The sequence below is a fragment of the Pseudopipra pipra genome, chromosome 21 (assembly GCF_036250125.1).
Source record: "Pseudopipra pipra isolate bDixPip1 chromosome 21, bDixPip1.hap1, whole genome shotgun sequence".
Classification (NCBI taxonomy): domain Eukaryota; kingdom Metazoa; phylum Chordata; class Aves; order Passeriformes; family Pipridae; genus Pseudopipra; species Pseudopipra pipra.
The window spans coordinates 9,426,719-9,450,122 of record NC_087569.1 but is presented as its reverse complement, the minus strand read 5'-3'; the positions used below and the strand labels follow the sequence as shown (position 1 = coordinate 9,450,122).

The 23,404-nt window shown below is 44.7% G+C and overlaps 1 protein-coding gene across 10 annotated transcripts in view; it reads left to right on the top strand.

Moving 5' to 3' along the window:
• Positions 1–23,404, top strand: part of BCAS3 (BCAS3 microtubule associated cell migration factor) — a 316,293-nt gene that overhangs the window by 78,676 nt on the left and 214,213 nt on the right. For all 10 annotated transcript variants that reach the window (XR_010435660.1, XM_064678040.1, XM_064678038.1 and 7 more), the window contains 2 exons: positions 468–601; positions 9,625–9,889. Coding sequence is in view for 9 of the 10 variants with exons in the window: in XM_064678040.1 (XP_064534110.1) it covers positions 468–601; positions 9,625–9,889 (399 nt within the window). In the remaining variant the exon portion in view is untranslated. The remainder of the gene's footprint in view (positions 1–467; positions 602–9,624; positions 9,890–23,404) is intronic.

Sequence of the window (23,404 nt, the reverse complement as noted above, 5' to 3'; positions counted from 1 at the left end):
TTGGGTTTTGATAATGTCTCTTCTTCCAGAAATTGTTATTGTGGAGACATCAGTCTTGCCTAGGGAAGAGCATTTTGGGGTTTTGCTGTAACATCCATCATTTCAATGCTTCATATTGGTCACACAGTTCTCAAATTTAGTTAGAATATTCAGATTTTTCAGTTGTTTTTTTATGGATTTGTGTTGTAATACTATATGAATGCTTAATAAGATATTAAGTAGTAATACTGTGAATATGATTTCAGCTGAATTTCTGATTCATTTTTACGAGGTGAATCCCTTTCAATTCACTAATTTTCTGTGTCTGTTTTCTCCTGTTTCCAGAAACCCAAATGTAAGCCACGCTTGCTTTTTTAGATAGACATTTTAAGCCTCTTCTTTTGCAATGATTAATCTCTTGTGCTTTTGTGTTTCTTTTAATTTTTTTTTCTTTCTTTTTTTTTTTTTTTTTGTTTTTTTTTACCCAGGGATGTTGCTGGTCACCACTGACACGTTAGGCCATGATTTCCATGTTTTCCAAATCCTGACACATCCTTGGTCATCCTCACAAAGTGCTGTCCATCATTTGTACACACTTCACAGGGGAGAGACTGAAGCCAAAGTAAGTCCAACTCTTTTTGCTGCAGAATAATCCCCAGACACCTTATACATTCTGTGTATGTTGGCACTTTAATGTTTGTTTCAGCACACAAAGAGCCTTTCTTGTGTTCCAGCCACAGAAGGGATAAGAGCAGAGCGTTTAACCTGGACAAGAATAAATTCTTGCCCTTTGCAATGAGGTGCTGTCAGATTTATTCAGCTCTGGCACTGCCTCCAAAGGGCCCCGATTATTGGCTGTGTTTGCACTTAACCTTTTCTCATGTAACATGTTCAACATTTGTCTCGTGCCCGTGGAGCAACTGTCAGGCTCTGTGCTTGCCTTTGGTGGTAAAAGCCACAGACAGACAATTAAAGAGTTGAAGGGAAGGCTTAATCAGAGGGCTGCCATTAACTTCTCTTTGCGGTGATACGTGTCCAACTGCCCAGCTGAGAAATCCCCCCCTGAAAGGTGGAACCCCAGGTTAGGATGTTAGCCAAGGGTGGGCAAGTCTGCTGTTCTAAACAGTGCTCAGTGAGGTGATTTTCTGGCAGGGTGGGGGACAGGGAGCTGCTCCTGCTGGCACTGCCGGGGCTCTGCTCGAGCCCAGCGTCGCTCTGGGGCACCGGGAGGGCCCCACCTTCGTGGCACTGAGTAACTGCCGAGGAACCCGCTCTAAATACAGAAATAAAACTGTCACCACGGGCTAAGAAATGAGGATTGCACTCGCTGATGCAATTACACACTGCGAGCACGGGCTTGTGACAGCCTGGCAGATGTAAAGCAGTGTGACAGGGAGAAGCCTGGGGCGCTGTGATTATGACCCTGGCACTGGGAGCTGGGATTAGTGTGGTACCCTGATTATACTTCCTTCAAACCTTTTTTTTTTTCCCTATGAGTTGTGCCATTTCCCTTCAATTTTTTGCCTCTGTAACAAGTAGAATCTGAAAACCTTGTTGCTTGTAGCAGTGGTTGATAATGTTTCAATCTGTGTGAATTTAATTTGCTGATGGTTTAAGTTAGGCTTTGCTGCTGCCATTCTGAAAAAGTGTAATTACTGTTATAGGTAGTGGTTTGCTATAAGAAGGAATAACCCATCTGGAAAGTGAGAGGAAATTAGGAAAAACTGTGCCTATGGGATAATATATATAGTACTAACAAGTAGTTTTTATAAATAATGCACAGAGCAATGAGATCTGTGTGTATACACACACTCTGTCATCTAATTGAGCCTGTTCTATAATGTGTTTAATGTTTTAGAGTTATTTTTGTTCTCCTTTCATACAAAGACTCAATATTGAAAACCAAAGCACAGGACTCCAGTCACAAGGAACAAAGATGTTCTTCTGGTTTTTACAGCTGATAAATTTGTTTTCAAGGCACACATTGGAAACCAAACAGAACATGTCTTAGAGAAGAAACCCTTATTGATACCCGGGGTTTTGGGGTATAGTATTAGCATCTCTGTGAAAGCATTGCATTAAAATCCTCAGAATCAACATAGTAAAATTTTTTTCCAAGTTTGCCACACAGTTTCCATTTGGGATGTGAACAGTATGGCTTTTGGAATGGCGGAAAATGGGGAAAATTCTAACCAGTCTGAGGTGTGCTGGTGGGAGTTTCACAGCTCCCTGGATAATTAAACAATATTCCATTGGTACCTGTGATCCTCAATACACAGCATTTAAAAGATTTACAGAATGTGATGAATTGTTTTATTGTTTTCTTTTGGAATAGAAGTATTTGTAGCTGTTTAGTGAGAAGAGTAGTATGGGGTGCTGCTCTTTTGTTGTGTAAATGTCACGTATGAGTAGCATTAGACATGAATTTTGGAGACTGTTCAGTGTAAAATCCTCAATGCAGATATTCTGTGGCCCACACTGGGAGCCTCTGTACCTCCTTTCTGGTTAGAACAGTGTTTATACATTTGCCACCAGACCTTTTTCCTTTTTTTCCCCCCCCTGGTTTAAAGCTAACTGTGAATCAAGGCCAATGGTCTTAAAGGTCACCTTCTGCACTGGAGCTATAAAAAGTTCTAATTTGTGTTGATGGACATGAGTGATTATCAGTGTCAGAATTTGTTTAGCTAGTACCCATGATAAATTGGTTAAACATCATCATTATGCCCGTGTTATATGTGGGATTTTAATGTCCCTGCTGAAATCATCTGCTTTTGGACACGAGATTCTGGCCAGCAGAGCTTCACCCCACATTCCCAAAATCTCCTTCTTTCACAGGCTTTTTTTTTTTGCTTTGTTCTCCATTAGTGTTTTTCTTGCTAATACTAATTACTGAGAATATAAGACCATTCAGTCCATGGACAAAGAACTGGTACATGGGTGGTGTTTTTAGAACTCTCAGGTGGTTTTCTGTGGCTGGGCCTGAGCTCTGGACACACAGAAGTTTCCACAGGGGATCCCTGCTCCTGCACAAATGGACTTCACATGGAATGCACCGTGAGACTGATTTACCCAAGACGTGTTGGATCTGCAGTGTAACACAGGACAGGCCATTTTCACTCTGGGAGCAGAAATTTGGGATCCAAGTTTATTGGTGTGAACTGCAATTTCCCCCAGTTTGGAATCCCAGCCCTGGAATGTCCCTGTTTGCAGGGCTGCAGAATTCCTGGTCTCTGTTTTACCTTGGCTTTGGTGGTTGGAGGGCAGAGCAGGAGCTTGTACTTCTCATGTGTCTCCTAAGAGGAAGTGAGAGGAAGTCCCCTCTGTCATTCCTGAACTGAAGCATCCTAAGTGGATTAAGCTGCACACTTAATGTGCATTAAAGGAAAAGAAGCAAGTGTTGTGACTTTATGAGGGTGTTTTCTGATCAGGTACTGCAGTCAAGCAGTGTCTCCATGTCACCCACATGTCAGTGATCTTCATTTAAGGGGCCTGTCCCTGCCAGCCCACTTGGTGTCCTGGTGCTGAGGATGTTTAGGTACCATTCCTGGTGAGGTTGGGTTTCTGAGCTTCCCCTCCCCTTGACACAAATTCAGGGTGAGCAGCAGCATTATTCCTGTCCCTCCAGAACTGTTCCTAACCCAGCTTTCCTTTTCTCCTCCTGGGTGCCTTGAACGATGAAACAGAGCATTATTGAGTTTTAAAGTGCTGTTATTGCAAATTGTGTTGCATTGGCTGACACTGAGCAGCAAATACAGGAAGAAGCCTTCTGTGCTGAATCAAACATTGGGTCGGGACTGTGAAGATCAGTCACTTCCTAAGAAAGCCACTTTCCTGTGACTGGGATGAAGATGGGGTGAGATGGAAAGGGGAGCTCTGCCTCAGAAGGGAATTGCAGGGACAATGGCCATGGAAGGATGTGAAGAGCTCAGATGATTCACGATGCAAGTCCCGAGGTCACAATGCTCAAAGTCACTTTTCTGCAAACACAGACAGAAGTCACTGTTTTGGTTACATCAGATTCAGATCTGCTAGTCCTGAAGTGCCACTTACACTTTGAATTTTATTTTTTTTTTCCCCTTAAGAGGACAAAAAGCAGCATGTCTGAGGCACTGAGTAACACCAGGAAGGTCCACTGCAAGTGCTGGTTGTATTTAACTGTGCCAGAGAGAGACCTGAAGCTCTCAGAGGATCCACATTTGGACAGTTCAGCTGCAAAGAGGAAAAATGTGCCCGTGTCTGTGGTGCATGGTTTGGTCAAGGATACCTTTTCTTGTCCTGCAGCTCTTGCATTGTGAGTCAACACTTCCCACACTCATGTTTTTCCCCAGGAGCATTCTGGAAGGCTTTTAATGAAGGTATAGCATGTTCTGAACTGAGGAAGCTCATTTGCTTGCAGATGAAAGTTAGAGCGTCACCTGATGATCCTTTGCCTTTGATCTGAAATCGTAAACAGAACAGACAAAATCCCTGAAAACACAATTATCTCAGCCCAGAACAAATAAACGCAGCGATAGCGTCAGCGGGCCCGTGGCCAGGGCCCTCCCTGACCTCCTGCACTGTCAGCCTGCTGCTGCTGCTGCTCTGGCTGACTTCAGTGGGCACAGGCAAACCCAGGGAATGAGGAAAACATTCCAGCTCGGGCTGCCACTTTTCCAGGGAATGCAGGAATGTTCCTGTGATGTGATTCCACAGGGACCGGGCAAGGTTGTGTCGTGTCCCATGTCCGGGGAGTGAAATGTTGGAACAGCTCACAAACGTTCGAGGTGAACCTCCATGGCCAGAGAAATTCCTTCCTGTCCTTTGACAGACAGGACTTATTGAAATAGTCTCTGGAAGAGAGACTTTCTAATTTCTAGGAAATAAGCCGGGGACAGACTTGAAATAATGAAGATTGATTTTGGGAAGTTGATCAGTCTTGGATGGGAGCAGACACGAAGAAGCTGCTGCAATTAGAAGTAGCTTGAGTGCCTTGAGGAGCCAGAGCTCGGAGCAGTGGCCTTTGTAGTTTCAGTTATTAATAGGCAGCTCTGCTCTGGCTGGGGGACCCCACACGAGCATCTCCCTGTGCCCAGGGAGAAACTGGCATCTGAAATCAGTTTTGAGGACTTGGGGAGACAGAGTTGGGTCTGTGTGGGTCTGATAAATCTTATTGTGTAGCCCATGATTTTATTATTTTTTCATTTGTGTTCGTTGCTTCATCATTTCCTTAATTTTCTCGACCAAAAAAATTCAGGTGCAGACCAGTTTTCTAATTTATTTCGACCCTTAGCTCCTCAGTGCTGCTGCTCTTTCTCATTGTTAATGATAGTGGTTTTTGCTTTCTGCCATCTCTCTGCACAGCATAATTAAATACTTGAGTCCAGTGCCTCAAATAACGGTGTGTTTTCTCTGTGACACGGCACAGTGAGCATGAACAGGTCAAGTTCCTGCCTCAGCACTGCTGGGCCTTCTCCACTGTTGTTTCAATTAACTATCAAAGTTTAATTAAATGCAGTGAAGTGCACCAGAATATACAGATGGCAGCTGGTGGAACTCCCCACACCTGAAAAAGTGGCTGTAGGGGGGAAAAAAAAAAGAGCACTGGGAAGATCAAAATGTGCTTTATTTCTTTATTGGGAGCTCTGTTTTCTGACTGTTGCAGGGTGCACGTGCATCAGGGGTGGATTTGCCTGGGAGGTGCTGGGACAGCCCAGGAAAGCTCCTTCTCCTTGCTAAGAAAAGAGGTGCCAGTACCTGTGTGAGGGTTCTGCTGCAAGTGGGGGAGGTTGGAGCAGATGACCCACTGTGGCCCCTTCCAACCCGCCCCACTGGTGGTTCTGTAATATCAGAAGTGATTTTTGATCTGTGCAGGCCTGAAAGCTGATCTCTGGGAGGGCTGTTGGCACTTGGTGTGTCCTTGTAGGACTCCAGGGATTAAATTACCCGACTGTCTCGCTTGGGGCAGGCTCTGAACGGGGCAGCTACATTGTAATTCAGTTTTGTGGAGGATTTGACATCATAGTGTTGGAAACACGGGGAAATAGGATAGTGGAAGGTAGAAGGATAGAAGAGTGATTGCAGGAAAACAGGGGGAGCCAGGGAAGACATGGACCTGTTGGAGTGAGTCCAGAGGAGGCACCGAGATGATCAGAGGGCTGGAGCAGCTCTGCTGGGGGGAAAGGCTGAGGGAATTGGGATTGTTCAGCCTGGAGAAGAGAAGCTTTGGGATGACCTACTTACAGCTTTCCAGGACCTGAAGGGGCTGACAAGAAAGATGGAGGGAGACTATTTACAGGAGTCTGGAGTGACAGTGACACTGGGGAATGGCTTCCCACTGCCAGAGGGCAGGGTTAGATTGGATTTGGGGAAGAAATCCTTCCCTGTGAGGATGGTGAGGCCCTGGCACAGGTTGCCCAGAGAAGCTGTGGCTGCCCCTGGATCCCTGGAAGTGTCCCAGGCCAGGTTGGACAGGGCTTGGAGCAACCTGGGCTATGGAAGGTGTCCCTGCCCGTGGCAGGGGGTGGGACTGGATGAGCTTTAAGGTCCCTTCCAACCCAAACCATTCTGGAATTCTTTGAAGAGAGGGGAAGACTGAAAAGAATTTACAGAGTTAGAAGTGAATTCTTTGGTGGAAAGGGTTGTGTGAAGGTGAGAGAAGTGGCAGAGCCGAAGGAAGCTGAGGGTGGGACTCTCAGGATCCTTGTTTAGACACGAGAGAATTGGAGGATGCACCTTGTTGCCCTTATAACATTCTGTGGTTGCCTTAAATGCATTCCTTTGGGCCAGAAGAGGCTTTGGTGCTTCTAATTAGGGCTTGAGGTATCCAGGGATTTCACCAAGACTTTTGGATATGCGGGAAATGTAGTGTGAAGCTTAAGGGACCAAACTGCTCCGAAGAAATGGGTGTAAAACTGGGAGAGGGCACTGATGTTCCCACGAAAGGATTTAGTATTGCAACTGAAAACATCTTAAGGGCTCCCAAGTTATGCAAAATCTCAGGTCTGTAATTGCCTTTACTGCCCCAGACAGGGGAGGATAGATAAAATTTTGAATTACAGACGTGAGTATTAAATGAGATGTTGACCTTGAGCTATAGAATAAACTGTGCATCGTGAGAGATCTGGTGTACTTTGTGCTTTATTAACATGTGTCTGTAAACACTATGGGGTCTTGATTGATCTTTGGTATCTAAACATTACATCATAATTAACAACAAATCCAGAAATATATTCTAAATACATGAAATAATAGTACATTAGCCTAAAGGACAGCAATAAATTGCAACGCTTAGCATAAACTTGAAAACCACTAATGGGCCACTGTGCAGTTTGTTTATACTCTGAGCAGTCAAGAACTCTGTGTAATGTACAGGAGCAGCGTGGTGGAAGATTTATGGGGTTTGTCATGGACACACACAGCTGATTTTTTGATTTTTTGGAGTCATTTCTGAGCATTCTCCTCTCAGCCTGGTCCGCTGCCTTCTTCCAGGGCTGCTGGAAAGTTCCGGGCTCCTTCGCAGGGCACAGGTGGATTTGGGCTGGTCTGAGATGAACGTGTTTAATTCTGCCCTTGGAATTGGAAATATTCCCTGAATTACCTCCTGGAATTTCTGTGGTTCTGTTACTCCTGGTTTATCTGTGGAGGACAAACGAGGCTGTGTTTGACACCAGGAGGAGAGAGGTGGAATTCCTGCCTGTGTGACAGCAGCTTCCAGAGGCCTTTTTGTCACTGCTGAGGAGGGTTTGGTGGCCCTGTTCCTAAAAATCTTAATTCACTGCACACTCGTCTGTCAACACTTTTTTCCCCATTATTACTATTAAAAGCCTTGTACCTCTGTGTTTTCAGCCATGTTTTCAGATACCCTGACTGCACACCCCGAGGGCTGTTTGCAAGAGAGCATTTTGGGTTATGTAGTTCCACTCTTTCCTCCTGTAGATCAGGGATACTATTTCTGTGTCTAATGTTTACACTGAGAGAAAAAAAAAAACATCCTGTAGTGATTGTTTCCCAGTTTCTTGGTGTGGGTTGTCATGTGCCAGGGCTGTTGTGTGTAGTTTTTACAACACCATAACCCCAGGATGCCAACTGGAAGTATTGAAGTAGAAACACACACTTCTGTTGCACGGGACGGTGAGATGTCATTTTTTCCCTCTGTCATCTCACAGCTCTGTTGTGACTGAGGGTGGCAGTTTTTACACAACTCTTAATATTTGGTTTTGACCAGGAGAATTTTCCCTTTAAACAGAAATACCCTCGGTGCCATCATTTTTGGGGTTTCCTTTTTTGGCCCTCCTTAATCCCTGTGGGGTCTCTAACCCTTTTTTGAGCCGTCTGTGGGGGTGAAGCACTTTGTGAGCAGACTCAGAGCTCTGAGTGCTGTGACTGTAGGTCAGGAAGAGCAGAATCTCTGATTTTGGGGGGCTGGTCAAGCTGTGTGGTTGGTGGGTCCTTGGGGTCTGTCCCCAGGACTGAAGGAGCAGGTGTGCAGCTGGTTTTTGCTTTATCTGTGTGATGTCGATGAAGCATTTCGTGTCCCGACAGTCTGTCAGCCAAATATCTTGTCACAAGTCACAAGACTTAAATCCTTTTTTTATCTCCCAAGGCTTCGGGGGCTCGGCTGGAAACTTGCACTTTGATGAATACTTTGCTGCTTTTGTCTGGAATAGCTGGAGTGCATTTCTGGAATATTTGTCAAGATTTTATCAGTGTTTACTCCAATTTGAGTACCTAGTGTATTGTAAAACTGGCTTCAGCGAAATCTTGAAGAATTTTATGGAGTTTATGCTGTTTAATAATATAATGAGAACTAATCCTTCGTCTGCATGTTTGTTTGCTGTGGTAAATCCCACTTGCATACTGGTTCTTTTTAGTCAGCTTTTACCTTTAAAAACAATTTTGGAAGAATTGTTTTAGGACTTTTTTTCTCTATGATAAATCATTTTAACCTCCACTACTTGTTTTCTTGAGTTGTCTGCCAGGGCCGGGCTAGAAACAAACTTTAATCTCTCTTTTCAAGCATTCCTTCAGAAACAAGAATTTGCTTTCCATCAAAACGTTGTGTAGAGCACACTTAAAAGAGAATTAAATCCTTCTGGACTTCGTATCTGAGATCTATGCAAGGAGTAACTGTAGTGGAAAATGTTTAACTGTATTTTTGTATTTGCTTCAAAACTGGCCATTTTAAGCTAAAATAAGACTTGTGCCAGGATTTGTCAAAATCAGGCCCAGTGGTGAGATGTCTCTTCCTTCTCATCCCTCCTTTTCCCCCTTTTTGGGCAATCTCTACAAATTAAACCAGCCAATACAAAACATGTAATTGAAATGATTTCCCAGCTCTTTTTAGAGCTTTGAGTTCTATTTGAAATTTCCACCAGGCTCTTGTGGCTTTCTGTGGCCCTTTGCAGCGTGGTTTGTTTTCGTTAAGTTCGGGCCTTGTTGAAAAGGAAAATCTCAGAAATCTTTTGAGAAGTGCCCAAAATTTGGCAGTGGGTATTACACTGCTGCTCATGTTCAATCATAGAGCTGATTTATATAAAATATGCTTTTCTGATTTATATAAAATATGCTTTTATTCCCTTTTCCAGTTAAGATTTGTGTTGGTGTAAGACGTGGCTGTTTCCCACGTGAACGCTGGTGACTCCATCCCGCTTCTCCCCTGTTTTCCAGGTGCAGGACATCTCCTTCAGCCACGACTGTCGCTGGGTGGTGGTCAGCACGCTGCGGGGCACTTCCCACGTTTTTCCCATCAATCCCTACGGGGGCCAGCCCTGTGTGAGGACACACATGTCCCCCCGGGTGGTGAATCGCATGAGCCGCTTCCAGAAGAGCGCGGGGCTGGAGGAGATCGAGCAGGAGCTCACGTCCAAGCAAGGGGGACGCTGCAGCCCCGTGCCAGGCCTGTCCAGCAGCCCCTCTGGCTCACCCCTCCACGGTAAATCCACTGCTTTCCTTTCTTCCCTCCCCCTTATATCAGCAAGAATTCCTAACGTAAGGTGCTGCGGGTTTTGTGCAAAAATATGTGATGTAAGCAGGTATTACAGGAATGAGCCAAGGTGGACGTACCTCAGAAGGACAGTTCTAGTTCTGCAGCTCAAGTAAACGATGCTATCACAGATGTGTTAATGATTTCCACTCTAAACTGAAAGTTTGGGGGTCTTTAGGTCTCTAGTTTCCATCTAGGTCAGTAATCTGGTCTGTGTTCAAGTGCCATTACCTAAAATTCTCACTGCTCATCGGCCCCAGTGGTCAGGAAGCACATCTGGATATCTGCAATAAATGCTACTCGAGGAGAAATGTGGAAACCAGACAGTGGGAAGTTGATGGCACAGATTTTTGTCCACTTTTTTGTGTGTGTGTGTGTGTGTGTGTGTGAGCAATGTGACAAATAATGTGCAAAGGGAAAACAGTCTGTAAGAATTGATCTGTCCATCCTGGTCCTGTGGTGGAGACACCCGAAGGATGTGAAGGGGAGCCTCAGAAATGTTCAAAAATCATCATTGCCACAGCTTCTTCAGTTTTGTCTTTGCCATTCTTTCTGCCTTTCTCTTTCATGAGGTCTGTGCTAGAAGCTGCTTTGTTTGGATTCGGGATTTGCTGCATCCTTGTGCCTCCTTTCCATTAAGAGTAAGTCACAACTTCCATGGAAGTGAAGTTTCAATAGCAGTTTGTTTGGGGTGCCCACCCTTTTCCAGTCTGAGAGTGTTCAAAATGGCCAAGGACAGTCCCTCTTCCCTAATTATGAGTAGGGCTGGTGCTTGTGAAAGCCCAACTCTGTGCTGGGCTCTCTGCTATAGAGAGAACCTTTGTGGGGATTCAGAGTCAAAGGGACTGTTTTATGTCTTGGTGATTATTAAGGGAACCAGGCTTGTCTCAGCAGAAGCCTCTGTATTTTCTCCTTTCTTTGGACTTTTCTGAACAAAGGTTTGTGCAGAGCTGTTCTGGAGCCCTGCTCTTCTGCCTGGAGCCACTGGAAGGCACCCAAAACGTGCTCTGAAGTTTCCTCCTCCTCGCAGACAGTTGTGTATCATCTACCAGTTTACTTTCTGTCCTTGCTGCAGAGCAGCTCAGCCTGTCAGGCCTGAGACAGGCTGGGGACTGCTAAAGCTTTGCTATGGCAAATCCCTTTTAACTGTTGACATCACACAGAGGAGAGGAAGGAACTATCAATTTGTGTAGCTTTCATCCAGCCAATTCTGTTTTCTGTCAAGGGGAGCTGCAGTAAGTTGTTGCCTTTGCAGAGCTCTGAGGGGCATTTGAAGTTTGGAATAGATTTGACACTTCTTTCTGAGAGAAGGCTCAGCAGTTCCACCTCCCCCAGGATGCTCAGTGGTGGGCAGGTTGTGCGTGGCCGAGTCCCTGAGAGAAAGGGAGCAGCTTTCAGGGGAGCGTCCCAAGAGTTCTGAGACTTTGGTTGGCAAATGTCTGTCCCGAAAGATAATAAATCAGATTTCTTTCAAGATCATGGCTTGAGAATGAGCTCTGTTTAAACAGTCAGCTCTGTTGGAGGGCTGCACGTGGGCACGGGCAGTTAAGGCAGGAAGGTAACTGTGGCTCCTGGAGGATTTCACACAGATTGTGCTCATCACTTCGATGATGAAGGGCTTGGAGTTGGACACGAGCTCAGACCGTGTGCTGGTAACTCACAAACCTGCTTGGGAAAGTTTTCCATGAGAAGTTTGCGGGGATCGTGTAGAGGAGTTAGCAGAGTTGTCTTAAAAAAATCTTAGGGGGGAAAAAGAAAGATAAAATGGTTCCATTTTAAAAAAGTCCATTTGAGAAAACACTGTAATATTTTCAGTAATTTTATTGCTGCTTTTTCATTTCAGTAATCTTTCAGTTTACCTGGCTGCAGGCAGGCAGGATATTGAACCCCATTATAGGCTTTTTATAAAAAGCCATTTATCATCAACTTGTTAAAAAAAACCAAAACCCTGAAGTTCACAGGGACTTTCAGCAGAGGGATTGTATGTGTGTGTCTATCTGTGTGTGTGGCAGCTGCATTAGCCAGAGACTGATGATTATTTTAATTTGTGAGCTAAGATGTGTTTACTCAGATTGTAACAGCTCCTTCCCATATTCTAATGTTAAATGATTGTTGTTTGGAGGAGTTAGGACAGTCTGGTGACAGGAGTGTAAGCCAGTACTCCAGAGAGGGAAGAGCAGTCCTGGATTTTACTTTTAACTCGCTCTGCAACCCTTAGTAAATTTGATTGAGCTGATTCTGTCTATCAGTTTTGTGATGTGTGACAGCAGTAATAATCTGTGTGTTCCCCATGTGTGGAATTACTTTAATTTTGTAATTTTCTTCAAGAAGAATAACCATTGCTTTCCTTAATCATCCCTCTAAATGCAGCTGATTATAATGGAAATAAAACCAAAGGCCATGTCCTGGAGAGCACCTTTGCACTGGGACAAATTGTTGATTAGGTGACTGATTCAGAGGAGATTGTGGCAAACTGGAAGATTTTTTTTTTTTGGTGTCCTTTGCAATCCAGAAAACTTTAAATAAACCCCAATTTAAAAAAAAACCCTGCTGTTAATCCTCCTACTAATATTTCTTCTGCATTAAAATCTCATTGCTACAACCTCGTGCCAAAAGAACGGACTGCCACGCACAAAGCACTGGCTCCTTATCTTCTTTTTCTGATTAGCAATCCTAACTTATTGATGGCAACTTGTGATTAGCTTTTGTTCTGGTAAATATTTTCAGAGCTCGTGCTCTGTGGTATTTTTCACCTCCCAGTTTCAAGCCGAAGCTGTTTGCTGTGTGTATAGCAGCGAGGCAATCTATTTACATTTTGTCGGAGCGCCCCAGGAACTGTTTACCCACACAACGTCAGCCCTTACTGGGGCTGGGGATGATTTCATTTCCAAATGAATCATAGCTGGGCTTTGTTCTTTTCAGCAGAATGAAGTAAACTGTTAAAGGGAGGATGATAAAGAGATATTTCCTTTGCACCTTTTACAGCCGACAGAGATTTTGTTTGGGCTGCTCTGTCTCTTACTCCAGCGACGTTGTATTTTTGTCATTCCTTTGGATTGCCAGAGTTGTCAGGAATATCTGAGTTGGGTTGGGATCCTTTTATGGGCTTTTACTATTATAAGACTATTACGACATCAGTTGGTTGTGGGGGTGAATATTGGGGTAGAATTTGGCCTTACATGACCTTTTTACTTGTATAAAATGGGGTTTATGGTTCTTACCTATCTCACAGGTATGATGTGGGGATTTAAGGGATGAGTGGTAAAAACAAAACTATGTCCTTGGTGATGCAAAAGTGTCCCTGGTCTCCTCAGGACACCTATATGGGAATAGCAAAGAGCATTTGGGTGTTAAAAAGTAATGTTTTACTTGGAAGATTGAAAAATATCTCTCTCTCTAAGTATTGTTATTCTGCAGATTAAAATTTACAGAGTGTTATTGTCATTACTTCTTGCACCACCAGTAAGTGAAATAAAGTCTCTGTAGCTCAGCTCAGTTTCTCTGTTGCTGGCTGCAGGGATTTCCAGTATCAGAACAAATAATAATAATAATAATTATTATTATTATGCAGTAAGTTAAACACAGATTCAACCTATATATCCACACCTACTAAAACCATTCCATAATAATATGATACTCTCTGAATTTGTCCTGCATTTTGCTGGGGATTGAAGTATTTATTTGGATGGCATAATTTTGCCAAAAAACTGTTCATAGTACACCATGGGGTTTTTTCCAGATTTAATACCAATGCTGAGATGGAGTAGATAAATTTAGAATTGTGAAAAAACATGTTGTTCTGGATATAGTGCATTCAAGGCTTGTATTTATCTCTTCATAAATATTTTAGTATGGCACGTTTTTCATTGCAAAATCTCTTCTAATTTTAAAAGTCAAAAGGTTTCGTCTCGCTTTTCCTTCATTTGTTACAATCACAACATGATTAAAATCCAGGCATAAAACTGGAAGTTCGATAAACATGCAGCCCTGAGATGCTTTAAATATTTTCACGTTACTTTTCACTATTTCCCAGAGTGAAACTCCTTTTACTAGAAGAATTCTTATGGGAAAGCGGAGTTGAAAGGACTGACATCATCAGCCCTTCCTGAAAAACAGATTGGTTTCCTTTAAGTAACACTCACTTAAGAAACCACCTATTTAGAGAGAGGCAGACAAAAATAGTTTCGAGGAAAATTAACTGTATAATAACTTAAAGCACCGGAGGGCAGTTCCTTCGCGGAGTTTTAACTCCAAACGCTGCGAACACGAGCTGGAAACTGTTCTTTGAAAACTCTCCGTGGAGTTTAATTTTTCCCTTTGCGATCTGCAGCGTCTCTCGATAAAAGCGGTTTTCAGAAATGTGTAAAAGCAGTAAATCAAGCTGCAGCATCGCCCGTAGTTTTAATGTAATTTAACGTTTGTATTTGCGTAGGATTGTTGTGCTTCTCCGCAGCATCGCACCCGGCTCTTTTTTATACAGATGTAATTTCGCGTAGTTCTTTTTGCAGCCTCGGTTCAAAGCCTGAACGCGTCTCTCTTCTTATTTCAAAGCTCGGTTTTAGTGACTGCTTTTAAGCTGATTGCACTAATTTCTCCTTAGAAGAAGGAGCTGCATGAGTGTACCTAACCCTCCGCACGGACACACGGAGCGCTCCGAGAAGACAAGAAGTCGAGCGCGTTCCCTCTGGCGGATCATTAATGTCATTACTTATCGATTTCCGATGGGAAACCGGTTATTTTTTTATCGATTTTGCAGCTGGAGGCTCCCCGCGCTCCCTCGGTCCCCTCAGCGCTCCCGCCGGTGCCCGGCGCGGCCTGCAGGGGGCGCCGTCCTCCCGGGCATGGCGCCTCAGGCGGGGCCGGCCCTGAGGGGGGCCCTGAGGGGGGCCCTGCTCGGCGGGCAGATGGTGGCGAGGAGGATGAAACCTCCTTTTTTGTCCCCCCCTCCACTCGTACAAGCACTGAGCTACTCGTATAAGCGTTATAAATATTTATTCGGTTGCAAATATAAACCCTCCGCCTTCGCTGGCCTGAAGCGCCCGGCGGCCCTCTTAGTTTCACGCCCTCACCTGGAGTTTCTCTTCGCAGTTTTTAACCCAGTTGGGGAGAAACGGACTTAGTTTGCCTGGTGGGAATTTCCTGCTAACGGCTTTTAGAGACCGATTCTATGATTCTGTGATGACTCCTTCCTTCTGGAGCAGTCCCAGGGCTGGCGATGGAAGTGCCCAGAGCAGCCCCACGTGTAGGGCCGGGAAAAGAGGTGGGAACAGCTGGAAGCACCAGTTTGGGAACTGGCCAGCAGCTTACTGGTTGTAAATGAGCTGTGTTTTTAGCTACCTTTTTTTTCTCCCCCCTCTTTTTTTTTTTTTTTTTTTTTTTGGTAATGGATAAAGAGTCAGTGGAGTGGAAGAAGTGGGTGGTATATTTTGGATAGTTTCTGAAGTGGAAGGAAAAGATCCATTCCCTTCAGATAAATGGGGAAGTAGACTGATAAATTCTGTCACCAGGGAAGTTCGTGTCTGTACATAAGTTATTTTAAAGCAGGTTTTTGTAAGCAGCGTAAACTGGGGTCGAATACATGTTTGCCTTAATAGTTGAAAGAGAAGCTGTGAATATTCTGGATAAATCGGAGATTGAAGGAGACAGACATCAGAAGGGAATTGCAGCTCTTGAGATCTGGAGTGTAAAACTCTCTGAGTGAGTGATTTAGCCCAGCAAATGCCGTAGCAGTGGTCAGAGCAAAGGTTGTGGGTAGGCAGGCGGAGGGGAAGCGATCGGCAGTGCACAGGAGACCGCGATGGCAAAGATGGATCGCGGGGGGAAAGGAAGGGGGAAGGCAGGCGGGAGCTGGATTACCACATGTGAGCGTCCCACTGAAGTTTTCCTGTCAAGATGGATGATTTCAGTCTTGGTAACATCACATTGAAGAAAATTTTGATAGGGTCAAGTGCTGATGTGTGAGAGGCAGGTACCGAGGGAGTGCAAGGAGCGGTGACTGGAATTTTAAGCGTTTGTCTGAAAATGACTTACTAAAATGACATTTTGGGATTTTATGGTTATTTCAATTGTTCCCTCAATTGCTTCCTCTTAATTTACAGTAAACCCATGCTTTGTCATCCGCAAATCTCCCAGTTAACCAGGGATATAAAGGACAGGCTGGTGCATTTCCTTCTCTACGCTGGGAGTAGTAACAACATCCTGCAGCTGATGCATCGCTTTGATCGGGTTTTCAGTTGCCAATTGGAAATTGATAAACAATATTAATGATCCCTGAGAAGGAACACACTCAGCTTTGTCTTCTCAGTGTGCCTTATATGTCTGTGCAGAGGGCTAGATACACTTGTGTACAGCTGAACGGTGTTTTAGGGAGAAATCAGTGCAATCAGCATAAAACCCATCACTAAGACTGAGCTTTGAAATAACAAGGCAGCTGAAAAGAGCCAGTCACTGAAGGAGCAGTGCAGGAATGGTTCTTGCATGGTGGTTGTGTCCAAAGCACAAAAGGGGAAAGGCAGGAATTAGGGCAGGAGAAGAGAGGTCTAGTGCAGGGGAGACAGCAGGGTCCAGGCATTTGTTGGTGGGTCAAGGAATGTAAGTGGCTCGAGGGAGCTGCGATCAGTGAAATGACAAAAAGTGGCTTTGCTCACCTGATACAGGCCTGTAGGATGTTTGATCACAAGGTGAGAAAGTAGAATCCAGAGTTTTTCAAGAGACTGTATCAGCTGAAGGAGGAGGTTTAAGTATGGAGGGTGTTGTATGACGAGGAAGGTTTGGCATGAGGGAAGGTGAAAGCATGTGAAGCTCCGTGTGAGGAACCAGCGAGGGGAAGGAATGGGACAAGAGCTGGTGGGAACAATCATTTTATCTGATGGACCTGCTGGGTTCAAGCCCAAACACCTTTTGCTTCCCCTGGCAATGGGTATTCTGGGAATCTGGGGCTGCTCCCTCGTGCCTGCAGCCTGAATCAGACTCCCTATCCATATGATTGGTGATGGATTGTGCAGTAAATGGGTGCTGCCCTTATTGTCCTTTCTTTTTCCAGCACAGTTATTATTCCTAAGTAAGGCATTTAATCAAATGTGCATTTTTGGTAGTCTGAAAAATGCAAACACTTTGTGGAAAGAAACGTAAGCATTAAGATTGGAAATAAAATATACTCGTATCTTTTAAAAGGTTTATCTTTACCCTTAAATATGCTGATTGGGCTTATTCTTTTTTGCTTAGTCTTTGCAGGCTGTTAAAATCAGTTGCTTTTTCCCATCTCAAGGAAATGCATCTTTGACACTTCTCATGACCTGAGTCACGATGCTGTCACGGAGCCAGAAAACATCCTCAACGGTCATGGGTAAAAGAGCAGAGCTGCCGAGGGTGTGTGGAGGGTGCAGGAGGGAGAGATTGCCGTGGTTTGCTTCAGTTCCTATTCTGTGGGTGTTTCAGACAAGCCATTTATTATAATTACCCATGGATATTATTATCAAGTTCTCAAATGCAGTGGTTCTCAAGGCACTTTTTTTTTTTTCCTTCCACATAACTTGGGATAAATCCTGTGTATTCGACCCGGATTGAAATCAGATGCTAAATATCTGTGCTAATGGTTGCAGCTAGAGGGGAAAATGAGGCAGAGATAAAAAGGTGGGGATAAAAAAATCACAGATGTGTTAATATGGAGTTTATCATCAATACAAAATTCAATTCTAATAAGCTCAGCCTTTGAGTAAGGAGCTACCTTTAAACTTTCCCTGTCTTCTCACCCGACACAGCTGCACACAGAGATGTCCTCCAGAAATTCCCAGATGTCTTAGAAATTCTGCAGTTTCTAAGATGCGCTGATCAGTTTTTCTGTCCCGATACAAAAAAAATGAGGTTCCTGAAGATCATTTTATTCTGTATCATTTGGAAGAGGAGTGTGAGACGCCCGAATTTCCCCGAGTTCCCAACGCTGCAGTGCCTCGGAGTCATCCCTGAAAGGAGGCTTTGACTTCAGAGCTGTGCTGATATGAATTATGATGGATAGACGTGACAAGGGGCAGCAGCAGTAGTACATACTTGTTTTCTCAAGCGCTTCATCATTCACCAGCAGACAGTGTTAGCAAAATTCCCATGTGCAAGGAATCGGAGTAGCAGAGTCTCTGCACAGTGCCCGGAGGCTGCCTGTGCGATAACCTCATTAGTGCAGTGTTAGTCTGAGCTCACAGAGTCCTGTCCTCAGAAGGGTTTGCAAACTCCAGTTCAGTGCTGTGGGAGCTGCAGCCACAGCCTGTGGCCCAGAGTGCCCAGGAGGGGAGGATGGCACTGCTCCTGCCTGTTTGCTCAGAAACACTCCGGAGCTACACCCGTAGTAGTTACAAGACGCTGGTCTTGGAGTCTTTCCATCTGTGGAGAGTTGGAGGTGCAAGGTCTGGCTCAGAGAGGATGGCAAGGTGTGGACCCAACCCTGCCTGTGCCTGGTGCTTCCTGGACATGACCCAAGAGCAGGAGGGCCAGTTTGGCTCTCTGGGCTGGGAACCACCACATGGAAGAGCCCGGCTGAAGCGCTGCCGCCGCTGCCTGCGGAGCCAACAGCTGGCAAACCAGTTTCCTGGGGTTTATTTCGAGTTCTGCCCATAAATGGGCTGGAGATTTGCACCAACAGTATTTTTAGTTAAATAAGTCCAGAAAAATTATCTTTGTGCCAGATTTGTATGTGTGGTAGAGGGTTTGTTTTCTAAGGAGATGCTTCAAGACACCTTTGTTGTCTTTAGCACAGCAAAGTGGTGTGAGGATGTACACAGTGAGGATGGGAAGCAGCAAGGGAAGAAGAAGCAGGTATTTGTGTCAGATTTTCAAGGAGTTATTTTTTGCACCAGGCAGTTGACACTGTGGATGTCTTCACTGCTGTGAGAGGTGCCATGGGGCCCAGAACATGGTTGCTGTTCTGGCAGAGTGGTTTCCTCTCCTTTTTGATTTCTCTGGACTGTCAGTGTAATTTCTTTTCCATACAGGGAAGGAAGAAATACACAAGGAGGTAGGAAAAATGACCAGCTGTACTGTACCATCAGTAGTTGTATAAGTAAATGACAGGTTCAAATCCCAGGTAGAGCTTGAGGTTGGAACTGTTCTTTCACAATCCATCTTTGGCCAGGTAGAGGTACAGGCAGCAAAGGGGTCATGGCAGTTCCTGTGCCCAGGACAAGAGGAGATCATTGAGCATCAGTGGGACACTCTGTAACTGGGGGGCAAAGTTTCTGATAGTAGAAGGAAAACTTCAGGAGGAGGAAGGCACTGCTGGGAGGTCCTGTTCAGATCTGGAGTGGAGGAGGCTGATGAGCAGTTGGAAGAGCTGGAGTTCAAGGAGCTGGGGTGAGAGGGCAGAGGGCTCTGGCTCAGCAGGGCCTCAGACACTTGGGCTGGCGCTTGCACGTCTCGGCAGAGCACTCTGACTGTCACCATCACATGCCTTGCCTGGATGCAAACAGGGAGAAAGTTCTTCCTTAGGACAGTTGTGAGATTTAGTGCAGCTGTGTTTCCAAAGGTTTGATATCGAGAGCTTTGAAATGTTACACAAACAACTGGCTGCGTTGTTTTCTCCCATCCATTCCAGTGGAATCAGATTAGTGACAGGTTTTGGACTTGGACCACTTTAGCTGGGAGGAAAAGTTGCTCTGAGTAGCTACATGAAGTGCATGTACATGCAGTAGCCAAGACATAATATTCTTCCTTTAATGGGCCTAATTGTATTGGAAATATTGAGGGTGTGAAATGAGTTTAAATTTGATAGGACACAATTGAAGGAAGTGGCAATGTGACTTGAATTGAGAGGCGATCGTTAACTAAAATAATGAGTTTCCTGACTTTTTCTAGGAAAGCATCTTAACATTTCACGAGGAAAGATAACACACGTTCAACTGGCTAAAACAAACCATGAAAGCAAGAGCCCACTTTGGCAGCAGTCAGGGCTCGTGGTGCCGAGCGTGTTCCCTCGGAGGCTGTTGAGTTTTGCCTGTCAGGCTCTTCCCCAGGGCTCCGTGAGCCAGCATTGCTTCCGCTGGGCTCCCTCCTCGGGTCACAAGGCAGCGTTTCTCACCAGGGCGCTGCTGTTTCCTCTTCCGACTGTAGTAGATTACAGATTAGACTGGAACATGTCTGAGAAAAGGTCAGGAGCGAGGGTGAAAGTCTTGGAGCTGGAGCTGGGAAGCTTTCCATTCTCATCCGGGAAACTTTTTTGTGTGGAATAAAAGGCAAAGCAAAATAAACCACCACGTCCATGACACTTCTGTTTTTCCTGCCCTTTTTTTTTTTTTTCTTTTTTTTCTGCCTGCCTGTTAGAAAGGATTTTATTTCCCTTGCATTATATGATTAGGGAATGTTTAGCTGAGGAATCCTCAGTGTTACACTAAACAGAAATAATGGCCAAACACGGTTCTTTTTCCTGTAACTCGGCCTCCACATGATTGCATAGCCTGGAGTTACTGTTTTTATTTCCCAAATTATAGTTGTTTATATGTAGTGTTAATGTCAGTAGACTACGTGGTACCCTTTGAAATGGAGTCTGTTAAATACTGTAAGATATAAAAGCTAATCAAGTGGGGTTTGAATTTTAATGACACTGCATTACTAAGCTTTTTGTATTGGAGTAATGGAACAAAAATGGAAAAAATCAACACAGAAGCATTTTATTATAAGGCTGAGAGGTGCTTGATACCACTTTAGTTTTTCATGTAAAGTGTATAGAAAAACTAAAATCCTTCTGATCATTACTTTCCTACCAGAAAAAAAAAAATTGTCTGGGCCAAGTCCTCTTTGCTTTGCTCGCTGGCAGGGTGGAATTTCTTGACAGCAAAGAAAAGCAGTACTCAAACAGGGAGGCAGGTCGTATATACAGATACAGTGGAGCTGCATCAAACTGGTTCTTTCAGGATCCCATAACTCTGCCCACACGGTGCTGATGCACAACGTGCTCCTCGGGGCTGCACTTGGCTGTGGAATTGTGTCATTACAGTGGCAAAACTCAGGGTGGTTTTGCTCCTCTCTCCTCAGAGATGGGCTCTGACAGCAGTGCCCTCAAGTCCTCTGTTCAGACACTGACCAATTTGAAATCTGGCCTGAACTCATCAAGGCTCTGAGTTGATCAGAAGAGGACAAGTTACTGTATTAATTGCTTTCAGTCGATTGATTGCTTTTCGAACGGTGTTAGAGGCCTGCAAGTCTCACACATTTTCTGCTTGGAGTAGCTTTCCTTTCTTATCCAAAAATACAGCTAGAAAACAGAGTGATTTGATCAAATGTTTGAAGAGCAGCTTATGGGTTTAACACATATAAATAAAATAATCATAAATAGAATTGTGGCTGTTGATAAAGGAGCACCGCAGTGGTGAAGGTGTGTGGAGAGCTGAGGGTGACTCTTCCCAGAGAGGCCGTGGTGAGGAGGGAGGAGATGCCTGTCCAGCCATACCTGGGAGCTGCTCCTGATGGCTTTTCCACAGATGTCCAGCTCTGTCAAAACCCACTAAATCTTGTGAAGTTTATTTTCCTTATAGCATCTGTGTTTTATAATGGCGCTTTTAATTTGTTGTTTCTCTGCCTGCTGGGATTTCTTTTGTCCGGCCCTTTCAGGCCTCCCTGTTTTCCTCGGTGGAAGTGAGTCTGTCAGTGATGGCTGGTCTGGGAATACAGCCCGGCCCGGCGGCCGCTCCCTCCCTCTGACAACAAAGCACATTGTTGTTTGCTCTCTTCACTTTTATCCTCAGCTTAATGCGTTTTGCCTTTGGTTATCCGTGGAATGAAATGTCTGGAAAAGCGTGGCTCAGGTTTGGGGGAGAGGGGATAAGATGGGGGTGGGTTTGGAGGCTCTCAGCAAACAGGTACAAAGGCAGAACCCACTGGTTTTCCATGTCTCTGTAGGTATGGAAGTTCATCCAGCGTGTAAGGCTGGTTTTCCGTGTCTCTGTAGATATGGAAGTTCATCCAGTGTGTAAGGCTGGTTTTCCGTGTCTCTGTAGATATGGAAGTTCATCCAGTGTGTAAGGCTGGTTTTCCATGTCTCTGTAGGTATGGAAGTTCATCCAGTGTGTAAGGCTGGTTTTCCATGTCTCTGTAGGTATGGAAGTTCATCCAGTGTGTAAAGCTGCACTTGGAAATAAACTTCAGTCAGACTCCAGAGCCACAGCATCCCTGGCTTTTTGCAAGTCCCTTAGTAAAATTAGTAAGAGATTTACCAGCAGCTTAAATTGAGACATAAGCCTGTTTTTCTTTTATTTCTCTCCAGTGGAGATCTGAAAGGCTGAATTAGGATTAACCAGAGGAATTTTTTGTTGTGGGTTTAGCAGGAATTCATACCTTGAGTGGAAATAATGCAAGTCCTGAGCTGTGGCCCGGGCTGGAGAGGGAGTGCAGGCACATGGGAAAATAAAGCTGAGCCTAAACTGGCTTTAATGCATTCCGTGCACAGCTCTTGAACTCTGATCCAAACAACTCTTCCCTGGCAGCCCCTGGAACGACAAATACTTGACCCAAGGGACTTGCCTTGCACGGGGTCCTGAGGGCTGTTGAGATCAGCTCCGGGTGAGTACCGAGGGAAGGAGCCCCCTCCCTCGGGATGCTCCCCTGGAAACCTTCAGAGTGAGCCTTGAGAGGACGTGTTTGCCATGGGACTGGGAGGGTGGCCATTGATCCCCCTGAATTTCTCTGAATTCAGCAGGAAGTGTCCCTGAGCAGGCAGTGGGATGTGATCTGTGTGCAGCTGTCAGTGCACAACCCAGTTCCCCCTCACAGCTGAGTGCGCTGTGCACGTGTCCCGAGGTAACTGGAGTTCAGGGTTCTGCATGAAAAATATTGGATATTTCGAGCAGACCTAAACTTTGGCTTATTTGTTGCCCGTCCTTTGACAGTGAATCAACAACTGCTCGAGCTGTAGAAATAATGTTGATGCTTGACTGCATTCTTTGTGCTCTTTTGGCCTGATCCAGCAGCCCTGTGCACACACAACTCCTGTTTACTGCAGGAGTTTCCTACTTGGACAGGCTGGAGGAATGGAAGGGGAATTTTTCCAATTTCTGGAGGGCTACAGCAGCACACCAGAAAATTATGGGGTTTTCTTTAACCTTAATGGTCCACACCATCTTAATATTACTGTATTTAGATTCTGAAGAACAACTTCACTGTCAGAAATAATCTCTCTCCTTTCTGCAGCGTTCCAACTTGGAATTTTTTACTTCTATCACTTTTAATTACATTTTTTCGCAGTTAAGCAACTGAATGTTGCTGCAGAAAATACAGGCTGGCAGGCAATGGTTGTTGTGACATATGTTTGGTAGTTACAGCTTTTTCATTTGTCACAGCTGAATTTTTTTCTCGTGGTTGGGCTGTGCATTATGAGCTCTGCTTTAGTTAATTTTTTATTGAGGTTTGTATACATCAGATTAAGCTGTACTTCTAAATATATATTTACAAATTAAATGCTGAACGTTTTTTGGTTTGGTTTGGTTT